The sequence below is a fragment of the Zonotrichia leucophrys genome, chromosome 13 (genome assembly GCF_028769735.1).
Source record: "Zonotrichia leucophrys gambelii isolate GWCS_2022_RI chromosome 13, RI_Zleu_2.0, whole genome shotgun sequence".
Classification (NCBI taxonomy): Eukaryota; Metazoa; Chordata; class Aves; order Passeriformes; family Passerellidae; genus Zonotrichia; species Zonotrichia leucophrys.
In genome coordinates, this window is record NC_088183.1 from 9396898 (window position 1) to 9415933 (window position 19036).

Sequence of the window (19036 nt, forward strand, 5' to 3'; positions counted from 1 at the left end):
AAGAAGTTCCAGCAAAGACGAAGGCTGGAATGGAAAAAGCTAAAAAGCTTCCTGATAATGATCATTGAGAGCAAGAGTGAGCACTGTGGGCTGGGCTAATTGGGTCCAATTAGTGATGGGAAAGGTGCACACCTACACAGGCACAGGCAGTTTTCATCTCTGAAACAGAAACCCACGGGTTCAACATCTGAGGTGGTTTTATGGATGGAGGAAAAATGAGGTTTGATTTGGGATTTCAGGAAGAGCTTTCCTTTGAAACAGTCAGTCCAGCAACAGAGAGGGAAACAGCAGTGGCCTGGGCAGGGTGACTCATGCCCATAAGGTTTGCTGATAGCAGTGTCAGCCTTACATCACCCTCACCTGTGAGCATCAACACAGGCTGTGACCCTGCACCTCCTGCAAATCACCACAGCCTTTTTGGAGAAGACAGCACCCACCCTGACAGCAGCCCAAGGCAGATAAGGTGATGCAGGAGCAAGGATGAACTTTGGCCATTGTGTGGTACCCAAACACCAAAAAGCCCAAGTTTTGTGGGAAAGAGCACTGCCCAGCTCACCTTCCCCAGCAGCCCCAAGAGATGCTTCAAACCCTTCACAAAATGCAGCAGGTAACAAGACCTTGGTGAAGCTTTGGGTCAAGTTGCCTGGTTTCCCAAGCTCATAGCCATGCAGCTTTCCTCTGAGATTCTCCAGCCTCCATTGTTTGCTGGAATTTGCCCCAGTAAATCCAAAACTTCTTTAGCAAACAGAGCAGAGACAGAATGAGTGCAAAAGCCCTGTTTCCAAAGGTCCAACAGCTCTGAGATGACAGAAAACAGCATAGTCAGGTGAGCAATATGCAAAGCAGAGCAAGGCAGGGTGGTCAAGACTACCAGACCTCCCACAGAAATGCTCTGTACCCCCTGGAGGGTTTTACTGCATCTCCAGACTGCCTGAGAGCCTCAAAGGACCAGGGCTCCCCTGTGCCCTGGCAGCCAGGCACACAGGAACTCATCACCACCTGCCTCTGCTGGTGGAGGTGGCAGCACCAGAGGAAGTCAAGCAACAGCCCAATTCCACGTAAAAACCATATGCAGTTGTCAAGGACCTTGTCCAAAACAACCTTTTAGGTAATGGGGACCTGCTGGAGGTGGCTGAAGCATGTGTAGGGCCAGGCTCCTCACCCCTGAGCAAATTCATGAGATGGATGAGCTTTGTGCCTGACTCCTGGATGTTCCTGCACCACTGGCACAACCAGCATGGTCATGGATGGCACAGAACACCTCACAGCCCACGTGCTGCACTCACCATCACTGCACAGCACAGAGGAGCAGCCCTACCATGGGGTGGGTAAGTCTGATTTTATCACCTGAAAGTGAAATCCCGCTCCAGCAGCACACCACAGGTTTTGTAACACATTCTCCCAATCCTGGAGCTACAGAGGGAATTTTAAATCCCCTGCCCTGGCAGCGAGCATGTTTCTGAGCCAGTCTCTCTAGCAGGACCTGGATGACTCAGGCTGATTCCCACAAAAGTGAGATGGAAAGTGTAACTCCACCGTGTTACATGCAGGAGGGATCAGGGGCTGGGACTCTTAACCCTGCTCCCCAAAACAGGGAGCCTCCAGCATCGCGGGTCAGCTCTGCGCCATAAAATCAGACTTACCCAGTTGTCCCAAAACAGTTTCGTTGACCGATTTCCTTTTCTCTGTCTTCTCAGGACTATTTTTTCTACCATCTCTTCCTTTCCTTCTTGGGTCACTTTTCTTACCCTTTGTCTTCTTCCCAGTTTGTTCTGGCATTTTTTAGGAAAAAAGGAAAACGCCATGTGAGACGAGGCATCAGGGATGCTGCGGTGAGCGAGTTCCCCTGGGCAACCCCTGCAGTGGAGACCTGCAAACACCTCCAAGCCAAAGGGAGAGCAAAGGCCATCCTTTGGCCAGCTGTAGGCTAAGCTCTACATTTTAAGAAAATCTGAATCCTGTAGGTTATTAAAAAAAAAAGAGATTTTAGCCTTGGAGAGGAGTGGCCACACGAGCAGCCCCACTGAAGGCAGGTGATTTGCTGGAGGTTCTACAGCCACAGACCTGGAGCAGGACTATGGGGTGAGGACCCACTAGGGAGTAACCCCAAATCCTGCTCAGACACCTTGCAGGAGCCATAGTGACCTACAAATCTGGTGCTGTGTCACCCATCACCAACAAGAGCATCTCCAGAGGGGATTCTGCTGCACAGCCAGACTGACAGAGCAAAGGTACCAGCAGTTTTAGAGCCAACCTTGATCTGACAAAAGTGTACAGGAGTGAAAAAACCCTAAAGTGATATAGGTAGGAAAGATGACCAGGACTGCCTATGGAAAGGTAGGGATCTAACTCTTAGCTATAAAGACATTCAGCTAAAAATTAGCATTTCCTAAATGGCTTTGAACTTCTACTGGATTTATTCCTCTGGGGTAAACAGGAGAAATACCCTATAAAAGTACAACTTGTATTGCCAAGTAAAATACTTTCAGCAGTTTTTACTTACTCTCTTTTAGGCCATTCTCCCCCAGAAGTCCATGCTAAAACTTCTGTTAATTTTCAGAGAAGGAAGGATATTGCCCTTAAACCAAAATGTGGGTGGCTCGTGGAAATGGAGGCAAAACAGGCAGTTTTTCAGAGTCTGGCCCATAGGCTAAACAATGATCTTAAGGAAGAAATCAGTTTATTGTGTGAGCCAGCAGCAAATCCTCAGCAGAGAGGCCATGGGGTGGAGGGGTCAGAGGGAATAACCTCAGCTCTCCCCCTGCAGCAGCAGTGGAAATGTACTGGGTGGGCAGGGGAGGAAATTTGCATTGCACCTGCCTGAGTCTGAATTAACAGAGGATTTACAGTCCTGGAGTTGCCAGCCAGGAACCCCTCCTGACCAAAGGACTTACAGAAAGAAAGGAAGAAATGCAAAAGCAAATTTGGTATTTGCTACGTTCCTGCCAAGTAATGGGAGGAAGGCAGACACATTTTTCACTTCGCTTACAAAATCAAAATCTAACTTTGTTTAGACAGCACAACGGGGCTAAAGAGAAACCCGAGCAGCACTTTTTGAAGAGGAACCTGTCAAAATAGTAGCCGTGTTTCAAAGCCAGACAGTGTTTACTTTCCACTCAGTGCAAGAAAAATACAGGGAAGAAGAGAGGAAGGTTCATTTTACATGGGAAGGTCTCACTGATTTTATTAAGAATCTCCTGCTTAAATGATCATTTGACAGTGGGAAAAATAAACCCCTCCTGTTCTGAGTTTTGTGTGGGAGCTGGTCCAAAAAAACCTTTGTGCCAAAACCATCTTTGGAACAACCCCAACAGATCTCAGTGGATGGCTACTGTATAGCAGCTAAAAACTGCCCTCATCCTGGTGAAATAATGGAGACTTCTTCCTTTCTCCCAGGAGCCCCAGGTATGGAGGGGGAGCATCCTGGTCAGGAGCTGTGGGGGAGGATGCTAATGGAACTGTTCCCCTCTTCCAAACCAGTGAGTGCTTTGTAATGCTGGAAAAGGCAGCAGGGAGTTATCCAAACCTTTGGTTCCACTGGAAGCTCAGTATCTGCAGCTCCTGGTGTGGTCTTGGCAGGGGAACTCCTCCTGAGCTCAGGGCACTCTACAGACTGATGCTGAAGGGTGCCTAATGTCCCCCTGGCATGGGAAGGACCCAGATGCCCAAACCACCTGGAGATGCCAGGACCAAATTCCTGGAGCTGGGCTGTTTCCCTGGCAGCAGGGACTCAGGGGAGCTGGGTCCCAGAGGAAGCAGTCACTCCCTGCTCAGGCTCAAGCAGTAAGTCCATCCTGGGAGAGACAAGCAGCTCAGCTTGGTTGGTTCAGAGTGGAAAAGCCAAACACCAGCCAGACAGGGCAGGAGGGAAAGGCATCTGCAGCACAATGTGATCCCTGCACACCAAACCCTGCCCAAGCCACCCTTCCACTGTGGGCTTGTCTCTGATCACTCACCTTTAGGCAGAACAAACATCATGGGCACAGCAGCCATGCTTTTCTAAGTACACCCATAACATTCTGGGGAAGGGCAACTGCACAGCACCAATGGGCAATGCAGACAACCCCAAAACACCATCAGCAGAGCCTCAACATCAGCTCTCCATCTTTGGCTGGCATCTGCACCCCACTGGTGAGGCTCCCAGCTCACCTACTCCCACTGTCCCTGGGAGGAACTGCTGGCTCCCATCCCACTGCTGCATCAGAGAGGGTTGGACATGAACCCCAAGGCATTTTGGGGAACACGGGTCCCCAAGGACATTTTGGGGAACACAGGTCCCCAAGGGCATTACCAGCTATCTAACACCTTGTCTGCAAGAGAGGAGAGCTTAAAAATCTGTCCTGGCGAACTACCCTGTGCCTGTCTCCTTCTGAGAGCTGTGAATGCTGGGCTGGGTTTAAAGAGCATCCTGAAGTCCCCTGTGATGCCTCCAAAACCCTCAGAAGCTGGCAGTGACAGCACATGGCAGGGATGCTGCTGGCTGGGACAGTGAGGTGGGGGTCCAGCTCAGGAATAACATGCACATAACACCCTGGGTGCCAGGGAATGTGCAATGTGGGGTCCCCAGTAGTGCAAACACCATTTGTGTGTGTTCAGGCTGCTGAGCTGCACCTCTGGTCCAGTAAGGACAGTCAGAGCAACTCAGAGTATGCCAGGGACTGGGATTTGCAGGGCCCACATCAGCCCAGAGCACACCCTGGGGCCCCCCAGCCCTCCTGTGCCCCACCGCTGCCTGGCCTTGGCTATCAGCAGGAATCTGCATGGGCCTGACTCACAGACATCTCAGCACACACATTCCTCAGCCTCCAAAACTTCAGTCAAAGGAGACTTTTGTCAAGGAAAGCTCAGCCCAGACAGTTCCTGAAGAAACCCCAACCATGTGATGGCTTCAAACACAACTCCAAAGCCACAAACACAACAACCGTCGGAAGCGGCTGCCAAAGCACCAGATGCTGCTGCTGGAAAAACTCTTCTGCAGCCACAGGGGCTGCTCTGCCCTGCCACAGGAGGCACAGGAGGAGAAGGAGGAGGGAGCAGGAGCTCTGGGCTCCAGCACTGCTTGTGCAAAAGGAAAAAAAAAAGTAGGACAAAAGGAAACCAGCTTTATTTCAGCTCCTTAATAAAAGTTGGCAGAGGCTTTGCAGCCAGCAGCATGATCTCCACTAAGGGTATGTGAAGCAGGGAGCTGCAGCTGACCAGAGCTAAAGGAGCTGGTCTCCTGGAGCAACAGGCTCCCCACCAGCAGCTTAACCTTTGATTCCTGACAGAATGCTCAGAGGCATCTGCAAAGAGCCTGAGCAGGGCTCCAGCCTGTGCCAGCTGCAGAGCAGCCCCGTGCCCAGGATGTGCCACCTCCTCCCAAGCAGCCCCAGCTCACAAAAAGTCACCAAATACTGTCCCAGCACCCCCACCTAAGCAAATGCTTGGTCCTTCTGAGTGATTTCTGGGAAGGGAGGATCAAGAGGGATCTGTGAAAACAAACAGCTCCAGCACTCCAGTCTGGCTTTATTGAGTGTTTCTGAGTCAATATATGAGCCATGCCAAAATAACACATCAGGGGAGGGGGCAGCTCTGGCTTCCCTGGCACACAACTTGGCTTCAGTGGGAAGCATCTGTGAGAGTGAGTTTTGTGGTACTGACCTGGGTAAAGATCTTTCTCAATCAGCTTCATCTGGAGATGGAAGATCTGCTCCTGCAGTTTACAAATGGTGTGTTTCATTTTCTCCCGTCTTGTCACCATGTAACAGAGATTTCTAACCTACAGAAACACAAGAAACAGTGTCTGGTTTAGGCAGGGTCACAGCAGGTCCCCTCAAGCTGTGCTGCTGCTCCTGCTGCCCGGGGAAATCCCCACTCCCTGGGATTCCATCCTTTTCCCCTCACCATCTTCTGTGCTGCCCTCCTGCCATGGCCCTTTGGGTGAGCCAGGGCTGGCAGAGCGGGCTCTGGATCCAAACTGTGTGGTACATATGGGAAAAGCCATGCAGTGAATCATTCCAAGCCCAAACAGCTCTGTCCTGGGATCAGCCAGGAGCCCACGGTGGGCAGGGAAGGCTGGGAAGGAAGATGAGGAAGATGCTTCAGAAGGAGCATTTAACACAGGCATGGACAGGGCCAGCACCAACACCTGAGCACTGTTCTGAGTCCTTGGCCCAGCAGCTGCATCATGCACATTCCTGTGCACACCTGACAAGGCCACTGCACAAAAAATGCCAAATTCGATGAAGCAGCTTGGTACCCCCAGTTCTCATGCACAAACTGCACCTTTTGCAAGAGGGATAAACCCTCTTCCCACAGCCAGTGCAGGGGAGGGACTGAGCTGGGATGGGGATGGCAGAGGTTCACAGGACTGCCCTAAAGCAGATCCCAGGGAAAAGCACAGAAAACACAGCAAAATTCCCTGGTGATGCTGGCCCAGGTCAGCAGCTGCAGCAGCTCCCTGCCTCAAACCTGGCCCCTTCATATGGATATTTACACTTGCTCCACAGCTACCTGCAAATCACTGGTGCATTCTGTCCCAGCTCCAGAACTTTCATTAACCATGCCAGTGGGGTTGGAATGAGATGATCTTTTAAGGTCCCTTCCAACCCAACCCATTCTGTGATTATCTGAAGCTTTAAACACAAACAGCAAAGCACAAAATATAACTGCTCATGTGAGCCCTGCAGCAGCAGCAGCTAAACCCTGATGCTGATAAACACCCCCAGCAGCACAAGATGACAGAATTACTGCTGATAACTCCTGGCACCTGGCACTTGATGAGTTTCATGCCCTGCTTTTGCCAGCCCCACGTAAGGGTGGCTGGAGAGCCAGGCTCTGGCACTGCTGCCACAATGGACAGCAAGGCTTTGGAGCAAGCAGAGGCTTTCAGCTGCAGAGCATAAAATGCTAATGGCAGCTAACAGGATTTGACAGCATTTACTCAGCTTTTTGATGCTGCCTGTAATAAGGTAAGGGGGAGGTGGCCTGAACAGAAGAACATGCACATGGGTATGTCCACACCCACGTGTGACCCTGATGTCTTCGATTCCTCCCCTCCTCATGCTCACACTCTTCTCTGCAGAGAATATTTCCAGGTTTGGGAGACTGTCCCAGTGTGGCCAGGAGCCTCTCACAATGACACAGCAAGCCAGGACATTGTCCCACACTTACCTTGTATCTGCCACCACAGGCTGTGAGGGCAGCAGGACAACTGCAGGCAACCCCTGCCTCACTTAAGGACAATTTGGCAATGTTTAGAAAAAAAGGAGAAGAAGCTGCTCTTTTTTGTTGTTGTTGAATCCCCTAGCTGTAAATACAAGGCAGGGAGTTCTATAGCATATTTTACTATGTTCTCTTTTTTTCTTTCTGGATTGGAGAAAACATCAAGCTATTTCTTTATAAAGAAAACAACTGCTTCTGGCAACCTGACTCTCCAAGAGTTTGGCCATATCTCTTCCCTATGATTTGATATTCCTGGAAGAAAACATTACTTTAGCTTTGCTTAGAGACTGCTGGTATTTACCCACACTTACACAGCTCAACACCACCCAGTGCTGCTTCCCCAAGCCAAGTTTAGATGCTGGTGTGAAAGCCTGGAAACCACAGCTTTTTGTTAAAGTTAATTTAAACACCCAGTCCTTGGAAAAAGCTTTTTTAAAAAAGGCAAAGAGGGTTAAAAAAAGGCCAAAAATAAAATGGGGGGACTGTATTAGGATTCCCAGGTAATACCAGATAACAGCTTTAATTTGCTAACACTGTGAAGTACAGAAATGTCAGGGATTAAGAAATGACAGAGAGAACCACCATCCCTATGGCTGTCCCCATGTCATCTGCTCTCTGCTCCTGCCCTCCCCAACTCCTGGATCCCCGATACCATGACCAGCCCCAAAATCACCTCTGCCAGATTAATTGCTGAAATTGCTAAAATCCAACATGAAATGCTGTGGACACCCTCTGAAAGCCTTCAGAGCCTTCCAGGCTACTCCTCTCTGATCCCAGTTTGATGTGATTCCTGACTATCTGCAAGTGAGCCAGGGTGGCAGTGACCTGCCAGGTGCAGGATCAGATACCTGGGATGCTCTGCCCACAATTGGATTTAAAGCCCTATCACCCATCTGAGCACTGGACTTTGATCTGGCTGGTGTTTATTGTTCCACTCTTGGAAGCAGAACAAACAAACAGCTCTTCCAGGCACAGGCAGTGAAACCTGGCAGGGAGTTGCTAAGCAGAGGCTGAATGCTGATGGGCACACCCCACAAAGCCTGGAGGCAACTCTGGGAAATGAGAAATCTGGTAAAACACGTAGTTTTGACACAAAGAAATCAAAGAGAAGCTGCCGTGAGCAAAGCATGGTACCCAGGGATGCACAGTGGTTCAGTGCAGCTGGAAAAGCCAAGCTGGCAACAAAAGGGAGCAGCAGGAGGCAAAGCAGCCTGGTTCAGATTTACAGTATAGAGCAGATGAGGGGGAAAAGTGAGTTGAACTTGTCACCCTTGCATCAGGCAGATGCAGCCTGTTGCTGGAGACCCACTCATGGTGGCACCAGCCCAGCACAACACAGAGATGGCAATGTGGTAAGTAAAGGCAGGAACAAAGGGGGGGCAGACTGGCAGAGGGATGGCAATGATGACCACACGGATGAAAGCCACAGAATCACAGAAAATAGACCAACAGCTTCAAATCCAACTATTTCCACACAGAAAAAGCTCTCTGGCTCCAGGATCCACATGGGAGTGGGTGCAGCAGGGGACCAGGGCAGGCAGGTCCAAAGCTGAACCCCCACCTGGACACGGACACAGTGCCCACCCACACTGCTCTCCTCCCCACAGGGTCAGTTATGCTGCAGACCCACAGCAGATTGAAGGGAGGGCTCAGGGACATGCAGGGGCAGCACCCCCACCACCTTCACCTCCCAGGGAAGGGCATGTCACCTACTGCACCCTCAGCTCAGGAAACCACAGCACCATATCCACCAGGTCAGAACCATGCTGTTCTCCTGCTTTCCTTGCTCCTAGAGACTGCCTAAGCTGTGGGTCAGGAGTCTAACAGGGACCTGGGCAAGGGCAGTGGATTCACCCCTCTGGCAGGAGCAGAGAGAGGGGACCAGGCAGGGCTTGGGTATTAAGCAAAGGAAGTGAAGGAGCTTGGGCTGTGCATGGCAGGCTTGGCATCCCTGCCCTGCCTGTCCCTGTGCCACTGCTGCAGTGTGCTACACCCGTGTGCCTCCCAGCAGCAGCACCACTGCACCTGTCCCCTCTCTGCCAGCTCACCCCAGGCTCTGTGTGCGCTGCTTCTTCCCCTGTGCCTCTTCCCCTCGCTGCTTCTCACCTTCCAGCTGCTGCTCCTCTCCAGCCTCTGCCCCATCCCTGCTCCTGCCCTCGTGCAGCCAAATCCAGAGGCAGCTGCATGGGGTGGCAGCCAGCCCAGCCCAGGGAGCTCTGGCACCACAGGGGCACTGCTGCTCCACCAATGCTCCCTCTCACCCAAAAAGCTGCTGTGGAGGCTGCTGGTTCCTCTGCTCTGGCTGGGAGGATTCCAGGATGCCCTGCACCACTGGGAGCTGCAGGTGCTGCATCCTCTGGCCTGGCTCTGCCTCTGCTCCCTGAGGAGCTGACCCACTTTTGGCTGCAGCAGGGCAGCCATGCCCAGTCCCACTGGCCCTGCCCTCACTCTGCTTTCACTCCTCTTTGATGTTTAATATAAGTAAACAATGATGTGTTCCCAAGCCTTGCTGCTGCAAAGCACCTGAGGGACAACACAGGCTAATTCTGTGAAACTATTCAGGCATAGTGGACACAAGCTGCAGCATCATCTGCCTCCCACCCACCCAGCCCTGCCGAGGCACCTCTCCCTGCAGACATTTGTTCTTTTGAACCCCTGGATGAGCCCAACACTAACTTATTCCATCATTGTCAGTGTTTTGGCAGTGATGACGTGCACACACTGAGCACTGCTAAATTTCTGAATGAAGATGGAAGAACAAAACTGTGAGGGGAGCCAAACTGAGTCAGGGGGAGCAGGGCTTGTGCTGCCTGTGGGTGCCAATAGCCCTGATGGGCACAGGGGCACAGCACTGAAGGAGAAGCTGTACTCACCCTCTCCAGGTCCTGCCTGAGGTGCATGAAGAGCTTTAGGCGTCGGTAGAGAACATCCTGCTCCTGCTGAGCCAAGTTGTCCACTTCATCTGTTTTTGGTGTCAGCAGCGGCTTGTTGGAGTTTGCTTTCCTCTTCAGCTTCCAGTACTGGTAGACAAAGTCCACCAGCGATTCACTCAAGTCAAGGTTCTCTGCCACCTCTGAAGGCTTCACGAGCTCATAGAAGTCCTCCTCCAGCTGCTGGAGCTTCTGCTTCCGCAGCGTGACCTTCTCCAAGTCCAGCTGGGCTTGGTCGGGCTCTGTCCGTGCCTCCTCGGGCAACTTGGTGGCGCCGGTGCTGTGCTCAAGGCAGAAGGACTTGAACTTCACCTCGTCGTTGTCTGCAAGGATGGTCCTCATGTCCAGGTTGTGGTCGAAGGCGCAGGTGACGTGGAATGCGGTGACACAGGCGGGCATGGAGCACTGCGGGAGAGGGACAGGGCTCAGGGACAGCAATGAGGGGACACTCACCAACACACCAGGTGACACGGGCACGCCACAAACGCAGGGACAGCACCAGGCTGGCACCCGCCATGGAGTGATGGATGTTCCACCGCAGGAATTCCTGATGGAGGAACACCAGTATTGTCCCGGTCACACAGACCCAGGAGCCCAACACCACAAACACAAGCAGAAGAACCCCAGGGCTCAAGAGGTGGCATTTTCCCACCTAACCTTCTTTAATCCACTCTGTAATGGACCCTGCTCAGCTCCCACCTACCACAACCAGAAGCTTCACATGGTTCTTCCAACAAGACATGTCAAAAGCCAAAGAACAGCTCGTGCCAATGGGATGCTCCAGGACCGTCAGTGGATTTGTCCTGATGGAGAAATGCTCACCTGTATTTCACCCTCAAGCTACTCCCACTCTGTTACCACATCTAAAGCCAGCATGCCATTTTTTACCGGAAGCATACAGAACATGGCAAGGTTTAGGAGTGAACATGGGATCTAAGAGCAGCCAGTGCTCCTAAATACTTTCTTCCTCAGGAAATTACACAGCCTCTGACTTGCTCCATTTAAAAAAGAAAGAAAAATGTAACTGGAGCAAAACATCAGAAAACAAGTGCTTTAGAACTTGTACATGGGCTACAGTGTTGTCAAACTTGCATCAGATCGATTTTTTAATGATCTTCTGAACTTAACTCAGGCTTAAATTACTTTGGATCCCACAGGAAACAAATCTCAGCCTGGTGTCCACAGAGGAACTCCCACCAGCCAGTGCTGTGCCATGTACATGTCAGCACCTTTTCCCCCTCCACTCATTAACTGTTTTTAATGGCTCAGAGTGTCAGGTAATTATTTCAACCATAATCCATAAGAAATCAGTCTATTCCAGCTGCTAATGACCAGTTAAACTGCAATAATGAGACCTTTTAAGTGGGCTATTACTGTAGGCACTACTTTGGGTTAATAGAAGAATTGTTCTTGTGGGGGATGAAGATGCACTTGTGGCCTGAAGGACCAGGTGGAGGCATGTGAAATTTCCTGAATGTTGATGGCAAACCATTTAGTTTTACTGGGGCTCTGCTGCACCTTAATTCTCAAAAATATATTCTGATAGTAGTTGAGGAAAATAAATTTTACAGCTTTTTATCATCACCCCATCCATCAGCCCTGAATCCTGCTCAGGCACCCGGGGGCGAACTTTTGACGTTGCTGATTTTGGATATTTTCCTTTGACTTTTTTTATGAGTTTGCTGGTGCTCAAGAAGCTGCCAGGACCAGAAAGCTTAGGCAAGCATTGTCCAAGTCCTTCACTTCCAGAGCTCTCCAGGCCCTGCTCCAAAGCCTCAGAGAGCAGTGGGAAGAGCTGGATGCAGCTCTGGCTGTACCAGCATGGCTCTGGGCAGCAATGCTGGGCACCAACTCCCACAGGCACCACAAACAAGAGGATTATGAACTCCAACACCACGCTCATCCTGTTTAAAAATGGCCATTTGGTGCTAATTTCAGTCGGAAATTGCTCACAAAAATATCTGGTAACTTGCAAAACTCAACTCCTTCTGCTGTGCTGCTGGCACTCGCTTGGAGCCTGGCACTGTGAGAGACCCAGGGATGCTCCCTGTGCCAGCCCAGGGCACTCACCACCACAGTGGGCAGAAGGTGCCTGCCCTGCCACCCTGCCCTTCCCCTGGGACAAGCCCTGTCACAGCCACACACAGCTGAAGCACCAGCTCTGCTCCCAAGTATTTATTTTTGGCAACGAGGGAGGGACAGAGGGAGCCCAGCCTGACTTGCAGCTTCCAGATTTACTCAGGGCAGTCAGTATATCACATGCTGGCTTTGAAAGCACACACAGTGCTGTCCCTTCCCTTCTGTTTCTGCCATCAGTGCTAAAAACAGCATTAACAACACGCCCATGTCTTCTGCCAGGACAGTGTCCTGCTACCAGGAATGACCATCACTCCACCTTAGTGATAAAGCAAATCCAGTGACTCTCATCCTGGACCTCTCTACTCCAACAGATGGCAAGCAGCACTTGTCAGAAACTGTGCCCAAAATGCAAACAGAAAATAATTAGGCAGTTCAGCTGACAGGGCAACAAAGAAAGATACCTGGTTGGCTACAGCCACCGAGGGACCCTGGATAAACTAACAATAAAAACATATTGATCCATCCCAGAATGGCGCTGGAACGGAGCCACTTGTGGCAGGAGGGAGGGATCTGCCACACAGAATGAACCAGGCTCAAACACTGGAGCAGTCCCTGCTTCATTATTGATTGTGCTTCATTATCTTACAGCACCTTTCATTCAAGCACTTTAGCACACTTTGCTTATCCAGGCAAATCCGTTCCCAAACAAAATTCTGAGAGAGAGAGAGAGGGTAAAAACTGCCCCAGAGATTTAACACGGGCTCCTAATTAGTCCTAAAATCATTCTTACTGGGAAGAAACAGAGATGATTTGAGTTGCCAAGGTCACTCAAACAGAAGTTCAGCAGCTTGCAGCGGTGCTCTGCTGCAGTTTGGGGCTGAGGGGAAGGAAGCAGCTCCTCCAACAGACCTGCGAGGGGAGCTCAGGAAGGAAAAATTAATTACCGGTGCTGAACACTGGCCAAGCCATCAGACACAACACTTCTGCATCCTTAAAAATCCACCATGTGATTTTTCATGACCACAGATGGTCTGGAGCCTGGTAGAGCTTCTCAGCTAAAAATGGCAATTTCAGCCTCAGACTCCTCGGGGGATGAGGGGCAGAGGATGGATGGGGCTGGGGCAGCACACCCTGCTCTTATCCCTGGTGCCACGTGCTGCCTTTCCAGCACTACAGGCAGAAGACAGCTTTGGGAACCACCAGTTATCCCAGGGGATGAGCACCAGGGGCACTGCTTGCCTAATGGGAGGGGGTGGCAGTGGGCAGAGAAGTGATGATGAACGGGGGAGTGATGAAGGACATTTCCAAGGGCTTTTTCTCCAAAAAGTGACAGCAAAAAGAAAGCTGGAAGATGATGACTTCTTTGGAGAAGCTTGCCAACAACCAAGAGAGCCCTGGCATTCTGTGCTGCCTTGGTGAGCTCCTCCAGTCACTCTGACAAGCAAGGAGGAGTCCCAAAAAAGCATGGTCAGGACTCAGGCTGCACCAGAGCCTGGCTCCTGGCACTCTCTTTTCCATCTCAGAAATGCAAACAAGAAAATTCCTCCTGCATTCTGAGCTCTCTGGCATCTCCTGATGTCTGACCACAAGAACCACCATGAAGTAATGACTTCCCCTGAGCAGGACTCAGGCAAGGGGTGTCTCCAGAGCTGCATCCCTGCACAGCAGCCAGTTCTTTAGGCTCAGTCACAATCACACTGAGCTGCACTGGGCTCACAGCTCTGTACCAGGGAGCAGGGACTGAGTCACATGCAGCAGCAAGGGCACAGGCATGGACAGTAGCAGGGAGCTCTTTCTCAGGCTTTTCTGAGTTTCTTTCCCTTTTGATGGTCAAATTTGGATGGGGGAAAAACACCTCCACACACAGAGGTCCCCACAAAGACTTGTCCTGTTTGTCTCTGCAAATGTGGCTGAGGTGGGTGTTTTCTCAGGCTGCAGTGCTGCCTCTGAGATGCCCTGCTTGGATGACAGTCTTCTACTCCTCCAGCCTGCCTCCCAGACTTCACCTTCACAAAACCCTCTTGGCCACTTGGAAAAGCCTCTCCTGGAAGCAGCTTCCTTCTTTCCACAGACCTGCCCACCTGCAGCACCTGACTGCTGCTGCCAGGAACAAACGCCCACCCAAAAAATGCTTTTGCAGAAAACAACATCCTCCTTTCAGAGCTGGGTCACAAACCCAAAATGCTGACAAGGGTAGATCCCACCTGTATAAACAGGCACTAGCAAAAATATGCTCCATAAAATATGCTCCACAAAGTATGCTCCATAAACATAAGCTTTCAAAACAGAGCTCTGTACCATGGATGAGTACAGAGTGTATTTATTTACCTAGGGGTGTTAATTTACCCCATAAATCCTTACATAAAGGCACTGCTTGCTTTTTTGTCACTTCTCCCCCTTTTCCTTGAAGCAAAACCATCCTGCACACGGCAGGGTGGCCTTGGCAAATGCCCCAGTGGCAATCTCATGAAAACTTACAAACCATCAGCTGCCAGCACATGAGGCAGCAAGGCTCCTGTTCTGTCTCAGGTGACCTTTAATGCAAATCCATTCAGCTCTCAGGATCTCGCAGCTCCCATGTCACGACGGCACTAAGAGGATGAAGCCTGAGAGACACTGAATTCTTTTTGATGCTGCCAAGCCTGTTTGCTTCCTTCCCTGCCCCTCTGTTCTTTGAAAGCAGTTGCCATTCTGACACAGTATCTCCATCTGGCAGGGTGAATAAGCACCCAGAGCCATCAAAAAAAAAATGAGTCAATGCGACAGATTTAAAGAAGTATTGTGAGATTTCATTTCAAACTATGGGGATTACTTTTAAATAGCTGCCTTTAAGGTATTAAAGCCAAGATGACAGCACAAACACAGCTCAGCACTGCAGGGCTCCTATCCCTGCTGTCCTTCTGCCACCAGCCAGCAGCTCCTGGTCCATGGTCACTGCTGCAAACACTGACTTCCACCTGCAGCTCCTGCTGAGGTACCAGAGCTGATCCCTTGGGGTCAGGACACATGCCTACATTTCTCTCAATTTTTCAAAGCTTAATGGCTGCTCTCTGGGACCACCAAGACATCACACTGGCCAAGCAGGTGGAAGGAGAGGCAATCATGGGGTTCAGCAGGGCTCCCCAAATGCCCTCACACCAAGAGGGCTGCACTATGGATGGGAGCTCCTGCTCTGCTCCCCAAGAACAGAGATCATGGTGTGGGAAGCTATGTCCCACTCTTGCAATAGAAAAGCCTGGAGAATCCTGCTTTCTATCTGAAAACAGAATTTCTGCCTCTCCTGTTGTGGGGAGGGCAGGCAATCAGGAATCTGCAGTGGTTTGTTTAGTTGTGGCACATCAGAAAATGTGGAAATGTAATACATGTAAGTACTTTTTTTGCCCAGCCAGGAGGTCAGTGAGGACTATCCAACCCTGGTGCACCCCGATATCCCCACAACTGAAAGGCTCACCCCCTGAGGTTTGTGAAATACTTGTGTTAGGTATCCCATGAGCATCTCAGTTTCCTGGCAGCCTCACAAAGCCCTTCTCCTGGAGGTTTCTGATCTAAATCAAGGTCATTTGCAGTCCCAGTAATTAGTGTCACTACAGCAACACCACTGTGTTATGCAAATAAAGTTAATCTAGGTTTCTAGCACTCGGCGCATTAAATGATTGCAAACAACATCTGATGATGCCTGACAGGCTCTTGTCATTAGGTTTACTCAGAACAGAAATAAGAGTCATTCAGACCTTGTCCTTCAGCATCTCCAGACTCTCCAGTGGCTAACACAGGTACAAGCCCAGAGCTCTGAGCTCCTCCTGTGCCAAGTTACATACCTGGATGCATGTCCCAGTGCACTCCTTGCAGAGGCTGCAGGACAAAGCCCATCTGCTTGCTGGGATATGTGAGATCTTCGTAATGGGTTCCATTTTTTCAGGACATCCAATGCTAACCTGGCCACAAGACAGAACACAAGTTGTAACTATCAGCTATGGTCCCAAATCTCCTACAAGGGGGTGTCTGTGGCAGCCTGAATGAGGGATGGATTATATTTCTTATTCTTCAGGGTCAGCTGTAATTTGGAAAAAACCCAAACCCCCCAAAACCAGAAACAAATCTGGATGACAAAGAAGGAAAAATTCATGTTGCTTTTTCCTCTGCATGAATTCCTCATCTGAGGTGTATCTCAGATGGGCACATGAAATTAGCTTCACTCTGCTCAAAGGTATGCCCCTCCCTCTGTGGCCTTGCAGCCCAATTCTCTGCCCTCCTTTAATTAGCAGTTCCTTGGCTGCTAATTAAACACACGATAACTGCCCAGCGTTGTGGCTCTGGCACAGCCAAACCGCATTTGTTATTTACCCATTTGTTATTTACACCGTTAAGGAACCCCCTGGGCCAAGACCTGAGACCTCCCTGAGCCCACCCAGGTGCCAGGAGGAGGCTGGCAAAGCCCTTACTTCAGGTATCCATAAGGCACAGCTAACGTGGACCCATTTCGTCCCGCTGCGGGTGGGCTTCAGCGCTCCGCCCCTCTTGGGGCACAGCAGACACTTGGGCTGGACACCGAGGGCACAGGTCCTGCACAGCCAGCTGCCAATGGGCACCTTCAGGATGCCATAGCACGCCTGTGGGGACAGGAGGGACAGGGTTAATCCAGCACACCAGGATGAACACCCTCCCAAACCTCCTCCCTCCCACCTTTCTCCTGCTGCATCCCAACAAACAGCAGACAGGGAGATGAAGTTCTTCCTTACCACCTTCCCTGTTTTCACATGGATGCTCCTGCTGGATCAGTATGTCCTGGGTGTTAATTAAAAGCTAAGTATAAAAATGTGCTGTGCACCATACCAAGCACAACCTGGCTCCAGGCTGGGGGTGGGCAGAGTCCCCACCACAGACATCTGCCCATGTCCTGCCTGTTTTTGACCCATGAAAAGCCAGAAATGCTGTGCAGAGAAATCTTCTGAGGTCACTGAGGGCTGAAAAGCCACAAGCCCATGATTGAGAAAGTTGACCACACTGGTTAGAGACCCAGTGCAGCCCAAAGGGGAAGCAAAAATAAATAAGGAAAGGCAAAAAGGGGAAGTCAATAGTAATAAATGTAAATGAGATGGGAGGAACCAAAAAGGATAATAAATCTAAAGGATGACACATCTAAAGGGGGCACAGACAAGTCTCCAGCCAAGAGAGTGAGAACTGAAGGACTTGGGCTCCCTGGAGCTCCCTGACCTGCTGTGGGAATGCAGGACACCGAGAAGCCAAAGTGCTTCATAAATATTTCTCTTCTGTGCTTGGGGGGGAAGAGCCAAATGATAAGCTACATCACATAATGATAAATACTTCCCACTTTCACCATGATTTATGACTGCATTAAACAGCTACTGCTAAAACTAGACAGTTTTTAACTGGCAGGTCCTGATAACTCACACTTAAAGGGTTTCAGAGGGCGACACTGCCTTGGGCACTAACAGAGGGCTGTGGCCCTATTTAAAGCGAGGAGATGTAATTAATTCTACATCTGGCTGCTCTGACAGCCCTGCAGAAGGCAAGCAGCCAGGGCTGACAAGGACCCCCAGCACTGGTAGCTGCAAACTGAGCCCAGGCATTCATCAGCTCCACTTGTTGAAGTTTACCCCAAAAAGAGCAGAGCAGATTTTCTCCTGCTGCTGCAGGGCACTGTCACAGCAAGTACCAGTGCTGTGGGTGGGGGCAGGAGCAGAGGGGGCACATGGAGATGTGTGAGCTTGGCAAAAGTGCATCATTGGTCTCTACTGGCCCAGAAGACTACAACATGACTTGAGGTTGCCCCAAATCACAAACTGATAGTGGTTTCAAAGTGGAAAAAGCCAATTTGTGAACAGATTATTGGGATAACAAGGAATTAAAAGAGGAAATATTATTGCTGCGAGTCTACATGGTTCAACAAGACAACTGTGTGTTTCACAGTGCCTCCAAATCTGATAGATAAATCATTTCAGGAACACAGTTTTATAAAATGTGATTTATTACCAGGCAGGAATCAGCCTGGTATGTACTAGCAGCAGAATGAACTGGCAGACTCATCTCAAAATCCAGGGGAAAGCAGGAATTATGACCATCTCTAGCAGACTCATGGATCTTGGTTATTTATTTCTAGTGATTTTAGAGTAGCTGAAGGTGCAATCCTGCTCCTGAGAAGCAAAAACAGGTCTTCTGTCCCAGACAAGGAGCAGCTCTAGAAACAAGGTGCATTATCAGCTAAATACACACTCCCAAGTCCAGCAGCAGGCAGAAGGTGCTCCAGAAATATGAAGCCAGAGGAATGCTGAATAGGAGCAGCACAGCTATTTTTATTGCTGCATCTATTTGGGGTGCAACATCACTGAGAACGAGATGTCAAAAAAGCAGGGAGGATGCCAAGCCCTAGACAAGCTTGGTGTGGTCCATGGAACAGAGGGTGGGCTCAGCCATGTGCCACACCAGGGAAAGGGAATTCAGCGATGACAGGCCCATGGCATGGTGGCTGGAAACTGGAGGTGGCTCATTCCCATCACAGAAGTGTGATGTTGTCACTGTGAGAGCAATGAACTGTGATTTAGCAGTGGGGGGCATGGCTCCACCTCGCTGACAATTTTAAAAGGACAACTGCATGTGCTTTCTAAAGGCTTCACTTCATAGGAATTAATTAATAGCAAGCCTCATGGCCTGTGCTATGCAGATGAAGGGAGTACAAAGATATCATCAGGTACCATAACCCACACTGTGTGCCCTGAGCCCCCTCCCAGGGGGATGCAGGAGGACAAGGCATGGCTCTGGTGAAGCCCATGGCACCAGCAGCCACAACCCTGCAGGAAAGCATC

At 50.4% G+C, this 19036-nt stretch overlaps 1 protein-coding gene across 3 annotated transcripts in view; it reads right to left on the reverse strand.

Moving 5' to 3' along the window:
- JADE2 (jade family PHD finger 2) overlaps nt 1-19036 on the reverse strand; it is a 75366-nt gene that overhangs the window by 5052 nt on the left and 51278 nt on the right. For 2 of the 3 annotated variants that reach the window (XM_064724599.1, XM_064724598.1), the window contains 5 exons: nt 16655-16822; nt 16031-16147; nt 10077-10538; nt 5641-5758; nt 1644-1772 (listed from right to left, as the gene is read on the reverse strand). In XM_064724599.1, coding sequence (XP_064580669.1) covers nt 1644-1772; nt 5641-5758; nt 10077-10538; nt 16031-16147; nt 16655-16822 — 994 coding nt within the window. The remainder of the gene's footprint in view (nt 1-1643; nt 1773-5640; nt 5759-10076; nt 10539-16030; nt 16148-16654; nt 16823-19036) is intronic. The other variant, XM_064724600.1, reaches the window with a different exon arrangement.